A 12,255-nucleotide genomic window follows, 5' to 3' on the forward strand; every position below is an offset into this window, starting at 1 on the left:
ATAATTTGGGTTATTATCAGAACCTGTTGTTTTTCCAAAATTAGACTGCCACTCGAAATGCTGAAAGGGAGGTTGAAATCCTTAAAAAAATAAATCATGTGAGTACTGTATATTTTGAATTATAATTCTCTACTTTGACACTGTGAAGACCAGTCAGTGCCAATTATTTTTAATAGTATTTCCTAAAGACCAAATAATATGGAAAATAAAGATTAAAAATAAATGGCTAGTTTCAGTACTCTTCTTGTTAGATAGTGTTCCCCACATGAGCATTTTGTTTGGCGAAATCCAGCTCCTGCTTCAGTTATATATTTAAGATGACCGGGTCTTTTTTTCTTTGAAATCAAAGTAAAATTGAATTTAGCAAAGTACATGGAAGTAATATATATAGTAGAAATGGCTTTATTCCTCAATCTATTTACTTAGATGTATTGATGTCATGATATTTATTCACTTTATTGATAAGATACAGAATATATTTTAATTGGCTTGCTTTTGTAAATTTAGCTTCATATTGTTTTTCATTGCTTCTTTAGCCTTGCTTGATTAAGACAGAAGATTTCTTCCAAACAGAAGACTCTTACTACATTGTGTTAGAGTTGTAAGTAAAATGTTCTAAAGTTAGTATTTTGTTCCCTTAATTGTTAGTTTTATAAAATACTGAACATGTTTAAACTAAAATAAATTTAAACTTCAAGTTAACTTAATTCTATTCATTATACATTTTTTCTAGCAGCCAGTCATTAGCTTTCATTAGATTTTTGAAGGGTCAGTGGCATGGAAAAGGTGAAGAACATCTGGTCTTGAGTGTTCATTTTGCAGTACTGCCCCCTACAGAGCTGTCTAGCAACTGCAGGTTGTCAGTAACCAGCAGTGGGACACACTGCAGTTTAGCAGCCAACACAGATTCTTTAGCAGAGCACTAGTTGTGTTTATACAAACCAATTGCCTTGGCTGGGGAGTGTGCCAGAGGAGGGGAGGTGATGCCGACATTGAATCCAGGTAGGCATGTCAGTATTTGTGGACAACCAGGCCTGAAATTCATTTCACTGTTAAAGTGAAGATCAGATGGAGGAGTGGGAATTTCATATAGATATAGCTTTTCCCTTCTTTTTTTAAAATTTCATCATAGGATGGTATGAATAAATGAAATGCCTGCAAGGCATTTAAATTACCACGGGTTAATAAAAAAACCTGTGTCACAGAGCAGCTACTGAAGATGAAAACAATGATTCCTTCATGATAAAGTTATTTTAAACACTGTATAAGCTCCTATGATGGCTAAAGTGTTTTCCAGGAAACATCACGCTCTTAAGAAGATTAGAATTCATTTTCGCACTCTGTTTTGTTGATTTGCCTCTGTAAAATGAAGGATGAAATGACCTGTTTACTTAAAAGGCTGTTTTATAATAACAAGGTTGCAAACAAGACATTGTTTTCTGCACTGCAAATAAGAAGAGCTCTTTAAGCTTAAGGCTCAGCCTGTCTCATGTCGGGGAGACATGAGCCCTGCAGGTGCTCATGATCAAAGTTCACTCTCTTAACCCTGTATAGTGGAACTTTTGTGTAACCACTCATAGGGACAAATCTTATTTTTTGCTTCTCATTCACTGATGAGGCAAGACGTGAAACTGTGTTAATCAATCCGTGACTCATTGTCAGTATTTACAATGAGAAGTGAGAATATGAAATGAGTTTTGCATCTAGTCTACAGTTACAGTGTGCCTAGTTGATATTAAGTTTTAAGGGTTCAGTTACTCAGGTGAAGAAAATTGTGCCTACATTCTGCAGTTGCAAGTTTTTTCAACATAAATATAAATGTATAATGTAGCCGTGCTTGTGTGTGTTCATTATTTTAAAAAGCCAGTTCTGTTCTGCAGACTGATGAAAACCTGTTCACAGACTTATGAGCTGTGAAAAAGTATTGTGTACATCATGTCTAAATTAGAATGTTTTATTCAGCATGGAAGGTGGAGAGCTGTTTGACAGAGTCAAGGAGAAGAAACAGCTAAAGGAGCCTATTGCTAAGCTGTACTTTTATCAGATGCTGCTAGCAGTTGAAGTAAGTAGAATTTCTAAACACATACTTGTTTGAAATAATTGAGGATATATTTCACGTCACTGAACTATTTTAAGTGGTGCTACTTTGTTGAGGGGATTTTATTTTTATTATGCCCATATTTTAAAAAATGAAATGTGTATGCATAGGCATAATAGCCATTATTTGTGTATTTTTGTAATTCATTTATGTGCAGTACCTCCACAGCAATGGAATCATTCACAGAGATCTCAAACCTGAGAATGTGCTGCTTTCTTCTAGACATGAAGTCTGCCTCATTAAGGTTTCATTTTTACAATTTTTCCTCCTCTCTATTAATAGACTATGAACACAACACCTATAATTTAACACCACATACTGTGTAATGATAACCATGGTATTTTTCGAGCTCATGAGTAAGCATGATGGGTTGAATAGTCAAAAAAAAATTTAAAAAAGAAAAATCAAGTAAAAGTACTTTTCTACTTCAGTAAAAGCAAAAAGTATCAGGCTGAAAAAAGTACTCAAGTATCAAATTACTCATGATCTTTCTCAGTGTTCTGAACCACAAGCAATGTTAACAAATATATCCATTTCTTTTCAAAAAATTAAATGTGCTGCCTCAGTAAAATTAGATCTAAGATAAGTACAAAACACTGTTCTAGATTTCATTTTTAACCATTGCCTGCAACCTTTGGGTTCAAAGTCAGAAGCTCTAACTACTTATGCTACCAGCTGCCCCCTATGTTTGACATATGTCAAAGTTGCATGTTACAAATGTTAGAACAATATAAAGCTACAATTCAAACTTGTGTTCTTTAATCACCTGACACTGAGGAAGGACTGTCAGTGCTAAAATAACTAGTTTGAAAAGTACAGTTTGTCCAGAAATGTACTTGAGTTCTATTTTAGTTACTTCCACTTATTACTACCTAACTCTAGGTCTGCAGTGTCTCAGTCCATGCTATTAAAAATTTTAAGTAAAAACTTAAAATCTTAACAGCCCAGCCAAGTTTCTGATCTGAAAATAATGGGAGTGGGGTATTAATTAAAAATCCAATTTAATTTTATAGCTCACAGACTTCGGACAGTCAAAGATTCTTGAGGAGACATCGCTAATGCGGACGTTATGTGGCACGCCTACATACCTGGCACCAGAGGTGTTCACTGATGCCATCACAGTGGGCTACAGCAGAGCAGTGGACTGCTGGAGTCTTGGTGTCCTCCTGTTTGTGTGGTACGTCACATCTCCATTCTTTGGTGCTGTCTGGAGTGCCTCCTAAACGGGCCCTGTCAAAGTAGACTTTTTTTTTTTTTGCCAGTCTGACAAACATTCAAATCTACATTAATTTAGCTGACACTTTTCTCCAAAGTGACTTATGTTAAGCTGCTTGAAGTGTTTACCCATTTATACAGTAGGGCAATTTTAACTGATTGTGCATTTACCTTGATAAAGGTACTACAGCAAATAAGAGAGGTATGCTTGGGAATTGACAGTAACATTCTACACAGTTCAGTGAATTGATTTACTAGATTCAGGACAAGTTGTAGTCAACAGTGTAATGTGCTTTTTATTTATTTTTCTACAAATAAAAGGCTGTAAAAGTGTAATAAATGCAAGACTGCCACATAGTATTGTGAAAGAATGTTTGCAAATACTGCAGATATGAAGAATGTATTAATAGTAACCTGAGTTTCATCTCATTAATAACACTGCTGAGGTTCTTTTTATTCATCATTACAGTCTTGGAGGGTACCCCCCATTCCACTCAGAGGGGACAGAGATGACCATCATCGAACAAATTACTCAGGGCTGTTACAAATTCATCCCAGCCCGATGGGCACACATCTCAGATCAAGGTTTTTTTTTTAATAAAAAAAAAAAAAAAAAAAAAAAAAAAAACAACAGACTTTGGGATGCTTAGTCCTGTTTTTTTTTGTCATAGGTTTGACTAAGTTCTAGGAGTCATTCTGAATTTAGCAACACATATTTACAAACAGGAAAAGTGGCAGTGTTCTCAATTTAACTCAACCTTATATTAAGCATTGTGCTATGACACTTCCCCCCCCAGCAAAGGACCTTGTCAAGAGACTTTTAGCTGTGGACCCAAAAGAAAGGCTCACAATTAAGGAGGCACTACAACACCCTTGGATGCAAGTATGATCTTTATTCAATCCAGCTGCATGCATGTCAGTGAAACAGTGGAGAGGAGGAAGGAGAGAAAAAAAAAAAAAAAAAAAAAAAACCACACAACCTTAACTCATTGATGATTTTATTTAAACTTCCTTTGTACATTTCCTATTAGGGTTGGCACTTTGATGGCCAAATTTTGAATCCAGTGTGACCCACATTAAGTGCCATTACTTCCCTTTCTTCACAGCAAGTTCTTCGCATTCTGCATTTTATCACAAAATGTTACAACAGTCACCATGATTTTGGTGAATGCCACAAAAGGAACATTGTTCCTGTTTTCAGGATTAGTCATACCAATTACAAACAAGCTCCAAGTTTATAGTTTTAACAGAACTGCTAAAACTCAATGACTGACACTATTCTGCAAAATTTCAGTTAACATGTCCCTTCTTTCCATGTGTACCAAATTCCAAAGCATGTTTTTGTAGAGCAGAATGCCATATACCCTGCTGCTTTCCTCCCTCTCTCCAGGATGCAGAGATGAAAGCAGCCGCCTACAGAGTTATGCATCCCAATGAAAATACTGCAGACAGCATAAAGGTAAAAGATCAGGTGCTAGGAAATAGTTTTTCTGTTTGCTGAAGGTCTGTCTCTTCTATACAGGCAGCCCCCCTTCTCAAAATAAGGCATACTAACTGCTATGTTTGTGTCCTTAGCCATCTACCAGTCACAAACGTCCCCTGGAGGACAGCGATGAAACACCCGGGAAGAGAAAGGCAGGTCCATCTTCAGCTTAGAGTAAACTACCTCTAAACATTGTGCTGTGCTTTTTTTTTTTTTTTTTTTTTAAACTACTTCCTGGACACACAACATTTAATCTTCAGATTGAAACATTCTTGTATGATACTGTTTCATTTTTGTAATAAATGTATTTTTAATAGGGCTTTTTTTCTTTGCTTAGATACTATTCTTATAACCAAAAGGCACAGGTTTTTCAGAAACTCATTTTTCATAGAGGATTTAAAAAATAAAACATTTTCACAGCTTATGAAATCAAAGTAGGTTCAGCTCTGTTTACAGCTTGGATGCAGACTTGTCTCTGAGATGATATACAACCCAGTGTGCATCGTCAAGATCACCTTTTAGCGCCAACTTTACCCTGGGCGCCCCTTCAGAATGTCTCTACCACCACTCAGGGGCTATTTTTTTTTAAAAAAAAAAAAGAGGGGGGGGGGGCAGTTTAGCTCAGTCTCCCCCCCTTCTAAATTCTCCTGTGCACATTACTCTTCATGTAGATCCTACCTGCATTATCTCACAGACAGCAAGCAGGTCAGCCAGCGTGATATCATCCCCACAGAGGAAGGCCTGCCTTTTAAGGAACATGCTCTCCAGTTTGTCCAGGGTCTCACTGAGCTGCCCCAGTGCCTTCTCCAGCATTAGTAGATCAACAAGCTGCCCTAACATATGCGGTCTCAACAGCTAGTTTAAGAAGTTGTCCAAAAACAGAACTTGATTTCACCAACAATATTTGTAACTGCTGCTTGCTATGGCAATAGAATTATTATTCCTCTCAAGCCAGTGCTCATGATAATTCTTTGGTGTACCTAAAGATTTGACACAGGGTTGAAAATCTCTGAGGAATAACAGTAGTTCTTGTTCTCTGACTTAAAGAGGTTACATCCTGTGATGAATAAACCAATTAATACTATGCTGTTGCTTAGCAGCGTGAAGAACTTGGTAATGGGAGAGAACAGCCCTTACTTCTATGAGAAAGACTTTTGCAGCAGGTGGCCGGATGTTTGTGTGATGCCAGACTGTATACTCATCCACCCTGGCCCTCCTCTCTGGATCCCGGGGGTACCAGTACTCAGGGACATTGTAGTTGGTGGCCAGGTACTTCAGTATGGCATCACTGTAATCAGAGGATTTACCACCATCATAAATCAGAAAGGGGATCATGCAAGATTATCAGGAAATTATGTTCTTTGTCTCTTATGGGGAAAATCACGTATTGTGGAGAATTCTACACTCCTTGTCCAAGCTATCGTGATATCCTACTTGACTAGTGCAACTCTCCTTTTTGGCCTTCCAGCCTCTGCCACCAAACCTCTTCAGATGAAACTGAATGCTGCTGAATGAGCTGTGTTTGACCTACTAAAGCATTCCCACGTATCCCCCTTCCTCGTCTCTCTCCACTGGATTCCTTATAGCTGTCCGCATTAAGGACAACACCGGGTATGGCCTACAAGACCTGATCACTTGCCACCCCCCAACCAGACTGCAGGGCTCCTCCACCCTCTGGCAGTCCCAAGCACAAAATGTCCAAAATCAAAAATCTTAAGTTCTTAGTTCTGGCTCTGATGTGGTGGAATGCCTTCTTTCACTAAAAGCTGCTAAGTCACTCTCAATGTTCTCAGAACACTCTCTTTCAGACTCCCTTTTCTACACACCCTTCTATCTAGTCCATAAAGCTAGATTACCTAATTTGTCAAAAGTTCTATTTACTACTTTGTGCTACTTGTGTAATGTTATCAGTTTTTAAAAAAAATGTAGTCCAGGTGCATTTGCAGCTACTTGTGTAAAGTATGTTTAAAGTGAGAGCAGACTGATTGTGCTTAGAGAATCACATGTCTGTATATAATCTGATATAGATTATCACTCTGTCTGGTGATGAAATGCACTTTTGTTTTGAGTTGTATATTGTTCTGGATGAGAGCATCAGCTACATCAGTTCATGTAACTAGACATTCATTCATTCTAGTGCTTGTAATTTATTATGAGGATTAGATTGTAAGGAAGCTTAGCTGCATGCGTGCCATGGCATGTGTTATACTGAGGCGCGCACACACTCACCTTTCAGTCAGTACGAAACCTTTGTCTACCATCACCGGAACCTGCTGCATGGGGTTTAGCTTAGTGAACTCCGGTGTTTTGTGCTCTCCTAAATTGGACACCAGCTTTATTGATTAATATCATTTCCCTTGGAAGTACTGAAAGCGTCACATGATGAACCTCCTTTTTTCTAACACACGGTGGCGACAATTTCCTTTGCGACAGACAGCTCTTCTAGCGCACATTAACTTGTGTAGACAACACTAACAGTAACAATGGATATGCATTTACTTGTTTATTAACAACTACATACAAGTGGACTCTGTGCTGACAATGCCATGTGTCACGTGATCGGTATATGGCTGCTTTACCGCAAATATTTGTAGGGCAAAGTTAAGTTCACAACAGATAAAATATACAAGTCACAAGTGTGAGGCGATTGTTGTTACAAGACAGCTTTGAGGAACAATCTGCAGCTCACTTCCCCCACTTGACTTGTTGACAAGAAATATCACTTTTGAATGATAGCTATGCTGTAGTACATAGTATGATAGGAGTGAGTGTAGTAGTGTAACCGACGAAACCGTACGAGCAGGCAAACTACGATCGCTGAGCTCAGAAATCCATTCCCGTTTCGTAGCTCACCTTTCCGCAGTGCCACAATTCTCAGTTTGTGAGGGATTTTATTGTGACTGAGGAAAATGTGCACAGCTCTGCAGGGTTGCGAGAGCAGGTCTAGGTACACTTCAAGAACTTCTGTTTCCGCCATGTCAAATCTTCTTACACTAACACAATCTAGTTTGTCCCTTTTCACTGATTAACGGTCACGTTTTCGGGCAGCCTATTGGTTCGTTTTGTCGGGGGGCGGTGCATATTCCAGCCCGCCATCCTGTTCACGACAGAATTAACGACGTGTACAAGCATCCTATTGGATCGTTTGGTAAGGGGGCGGTGCGTATTCAACCCCCTATTCTTTTCACGACAGTATCCAGGACGTTTACAAGCATCCCATTGGATTGCTTTGTGAAGGGGCGGTACTAGTTCCTCCCACTAGCCAAATACATTGTAAGTAATTTCAAGTTTCAAGGTTTATTGTCGTCGGTACAAGTACCGTGTGGAAGTACCATGAAATTCTTCTTTGAGTGCTTTTCCACAGACTTTGAACAAAAACAATAGATAATACTGCACAAAACAATAACAATAAATAATGCTAATAATAATAAATAACAATAACAATAAATAACAATAGACAGTCACAGTACTCAAAATTGAGAATGCTTAAGTGACAGTGTAATGTGCCGATGTGCTTGGAGGGAACAGTCCAGCTCTAGTTACAGAAGTGGCACATTGGGGTGTTGTATGCTCTCTTACAGCAGTGAGGTAAAAGCTGTTCCTATACCTAACAGTGCAGGTTGGACTAGACCTAAGCCACTTTCCAGATGCCATAAAAGAGACAAGTGCCCATGCGGGGTGACTATGAGTATGATCTTTCATGATGTGCATTGTCTTTCTGAGGCAGCGTGTGGTATAGGTGTCTTGGACTGCTGGTAGCTGTGTGCGGATGATTTCCTGAGCTGTTTTGACCACCCTCTATAGGGCTTTCTTGTCCTGTATGGAGCAGCTGCCACACCAGGATGTAATATACCCTGTGAGCACGGACTCCACAGCACACCTGTAGAAAGTGGTGAGGACTGTAGTGAACATCCTGGCTTTTTTCAGATGCCTGAGGAAGTAGAGACCTTGATGGGCCTTTTTGATGATTGATGCTGTATGCTCAGTCCATGTGAGCTTAGCAGTGAGGGTGACCCCTAGGAATCTGAAGCTGTTGACCCTCTCTACAATGTCCCCTCCTATGTATATGGAGGGGACATCGTATCCCGTTTCCTGAAGTCAATCACCAGCTCCTTAGTTTTACTGACATTGAGAGACAGGTTGTTGTCCTGGCACCACTCTCCCAGGAGCCTCACCTCCTCTCTGTAGGCTGTCTCTTTGTTGCTGGTGATCAGCCCACAATGGTGGTATCGTCAGCAAACTTTATGATGGTGTTGGAGCTGTGACTGGCCACACAGTCATGTGTGAACAAGATGTACAGCTCAGGACACTTCTAAAATCTAAGATGGCGCCCACCGTGGCAGCCGTCTCTCTGTACTCCTCCTCCTGCAGCCGTCGTTATGTGTCGTTTATTTTTGTTTGTTTACTTATTCTTAACTGCTTAAAGGCACACATAGTATCTGCACTGATTATATACGACAAGGAAACTTTACTAGAAATCGGAAAACAGACATCTGAGCTTACTTTCAGTCTGTCTGACCTGGATTACCTCTTGTGCCTCAGCTCACACTAGCAAGGCCCACCAACACCGGAATCGAGTCATCAGCGCAGCTGGGGGAAAGAGTGATCCAAGCGGTGACGAGGCAAGAGAGGTGGGCTACATGCTAGGCTAAAAGCTCAAGCAAACCGACTGCCTCTCTCTAGCCTACTGCTAGCGAATGTCCAATCCCTCGAAAACAAACTGGATGAAATCAGAACCAGGATCACATCACAACGTGAAATTAGAAACTGCTGCGCGCTCATTTTCATAGAAACCTGGCTATCAGACAACATTCCAGACTCAGCTGTTCAGCTACAGACGCACTCCATTCACCGCGGGGACTACAAGAAGGCCAGGTATGATCTTTGAAGAGCCATTAGGGCTGCCGAGAGGGAATACAGACTGAAACTGGAGTGTCATTATACTACGGCTGACACCCAGCACATGTGGCAGGGATTACAGAACATCATAGACTATCGGAGCAGAAGCAGGTGTGAGATCACTGACAGCCGCATCACACCTGACAAACTCAACGAGTTCTTTGCCTGTTTCGAGGTCTTCAACAATGAACCACTGGGTATTAAACTGACTGGTGGGAACACACAGAACCCACCATTTACAGTCACATCTGCAGTTGTGGCAAAGACTTTTGGGAAAACAAACCCACGGAAATCAGCCGGCCCAGACAATATCCCCGGACGCGTATTTAGAACCTGCTCATCGGTGCTAGCGAATGTCTTTACCGATATATTCAATCTGTCCCTTGCACAAGCCTCAATTCCCACCTGCTTAAAGAGGACCACTATCCTGCCGCTTCCAAAAAACAACGAAGCATCCTGCTTCATCCACTACTGACCTGTTGCACTGACTCCAATAGTGATGAAGTGCTTCGAGAGAATCATCATGACGTACATCCAGACCATCACTCTGGACACTCTGAACCCTCTCCAGTTTGCATACAGACAGAACAGATCCACAGATGACGCCATCAGCACAACAATACACTCTGCCCTCACCCACCTGGAAAACATGGACAGCTTTGTTTGAATGCTGTTTATTGATTACAGCTCAGCATTCAACACAGTGATACCTTCAAAGGTCATCAACAAGCTTCACAATCTTGGTGTGCCACCCACCCTCTGCAACTGGGTTCTGGACTTTCTAATGGGCAGACCCCAGTCCGTTAGAATTGGGAACCACACGGCCAGGTCAACGGGGGTGAGGTGGCGCAGTGGGTTGGACTGGGTCCTGCTCTCTGGTGGGTCTGGGGTTCGAGTCCCGCTTGGGGTGCCTTGCGATGGACTGGTGTCCCGTCCTGGGTGTTTCCCCTCCCCCTCTGGCCTTATGCCCTCTGTTGCCGGGTTAGGCTCTGGCTCCCCACGACCCTGTATGGGATGTGCAGTTCAGACATCCAGGTCAATTACCATAAACACAGGAACTCTGAAAGGCTGTGTGCTGAGCCCCATGCTCTATGTACTCTTCACCCATGATTGTGTGGCCTCTCAGAACAACACCAGCATCATCAAATTTGCTGATGACATGACAGTCATTGGACTGATAACAGGAGGTGATGAGTTGGCATACAGGAGGGAAGTGGCTGACCTGGTGAAGTGGTGCCATGACTACAATCTCTCCCTCAATGTCAACAAAACAAAGGAGGGAGCAACACTCATCACTGCATATTGGTGATACAGTGGTGGAGAGAGTGAGCAGCTTCAGATTCCTGAGTGTTCACATTACTGAAGGTCTCACAACACCACACATCTGGTCAAGAAATCATGTCAGTGTCTGCACTTCTTGAAAATGCTGAGGAAATTTGGCATGCCAAACCGAATCCTCAGAAGCTTCTATAGGTGTGCAATCGAGAGCGTCCTCACCAGCTCTATCACAGTGTGGTTTGGAAGCTGCACAGTACAGGATCGTAAGGCACTACAGCGAGTGGTGAAAGCTGCTCAAACCATCTCTGGAATGTCCTTACCATCACTGGAGAGTCTATACCAGCCCAGAACCATCAGAAGAGCCATTAACATCATCAAGGACAATAGTCATCCCCAGCACAGCCTCTTCACACCCTTACCATCAGGCAGATGCTACAGGAGTGTTAAAGCCAGAACTTCAAGGCTGAAAAACAGTTTTTACCCACAGGCCATCAGGCTTGTGAACGACACCCATCTATTTATCTATTTATCACATTATATGTCTTACTCACACTCCCTTGCATTTGTATAGAACATACCTGTACATACATACAATGTCTAGTGACTATTTTTGTATATTGGTACTTTATATTTTTATATATTTTTTATCCTTCATTCACATATTCTATCTTTTCATCTATCTTATTACTGTCATTCTGTCTGTGCTGTGGAAGTCTCTGTCACCAAGACAAATTCCCTGTATGTGTGAACATACTTGGCAATAAAGCTCGTTCTGATTCTGATAAAAAATATGATGTTATATTAAAATGGTTTATTAATAGGCATTTCATGTTAATATTTTGTTTTTACATTATTATTTTGTATATTTCAAAATATTAAAATGTACACAGTTTTGTGCATATTGAGTTGTGTGCATTAAGGAATCCAAACAGTCTAACTAGCCCACTAAAGTGAAATGTATTTTACTGTGGTTAAACACAGGTTTCAAATGTGATTGCTTTTGCTCTGAACTATGAACGTTTCCTCTGTGTTTTCAGCAGCCTTCCCCTCACATGTAACCACTCACTCACTGCTACAAGTGACATTTATTTGTAATTCTACCGTAACAAGTTCCATTTTCATCTGTGGGTTAGCTATCTACTGTTTCCACTTCTAGGTTTGGTCATGGATTTTCACTATTGGTGTCAATTATTTTCAGTTTAACTTGCAGTTCTGCAAAGTAGAAAAGCACACACACACACACACACACACACACACACACACACACACACACACTGTCAGA

General features: G+C 40.7%; 2 protein-coding genes across 9 annotated transcripts in view; one reads left to right on the plus strand and one right to left on the minus strand.

Annotated features, from left to right (window-relative positions):
* Positions 1-10,219, plus strand: part of chek2 (checkpoint kinase 2) — a 62,275-nt gene extending 52,056 nt beyond the window's left edge. For 4 of the 8 annotated variants that reach the window (XM_018740519.2, XM_018740520.2, XM_018740517.2 and 1 more), the window contains exons 7-16: positions 45-98; positions 537-601; positions 1,963-2,062; positions 2,256-2,342; positions 3,112-3,275; positions 3,783-3,898; positions 4,111-4,196; positions 4,704-4,772; positions 4,889-4,948; positions 9,339-10,219. In XM_018740519.2, the coding sequence (XP_018596035.1) occupies positions 45-98; positions 537-601; positions 1,963-2,062; positions 2,256-2,342; positions 3,112-3,275; positions 3,783-3,898; positions 4,111-4,196; positions 4,704-4,772; positions 4,889-4,948; positions 9,339-9,443 (906 nt within the window). In that variant the 3' untranslated portion in view covers positions 9,444-10,219. Of the gene's footprint in view, positions 1-44; positions 99-536; positions 602-1,962; positions 2,063-2,255; positions 2,343-3,111; positions 3,276-3,782; positions 3,899-4,110; positions 4,197-4,703; positions 4,773-4,888; positions 4,949-9,338 lie in introns of those variants that run through there. The other 4 variants (XR_001965579.1, XM_018740521.2, XM_018740522.1 and 1 more) reach the window with 4 other exon arrangements.
* On the minus strand, positions 4,985-8,046 carry gstt2 (glutathione S-transferase theta 2). Its single transcript, XM_029256673.1, is given in 6 exon segments — positions 4,985-5,332; positions 5,335-5,371; positions 5,475-5,651; positions 5,934-6,084; positions 7,026-7,113; positions 7,650-8,046. Coding segments are annotated over 6 exon segments (663 nt in total). The 5' UTR covers positions 7,774-8,046; the 3' UTR covers positions 4,985-5,246.
* Positions 10,220-12,255: the final 2,036 nt, after the last annotated feature.

The sequence above is a fragment of the Scleropages formosus genome, chromosome 12, assembly GCF_900964775.1.
Source record: "Scleropages formosus chromosome 12, fSclFor1.1, whole genome shotgun sequence".
Lineage (NCBI taxonomy): Eukaryota > Metazoa > Chordata > Actinopteri > Osteoglossiformes > Osteoglossidae > Scleropages > Scleropages formosus.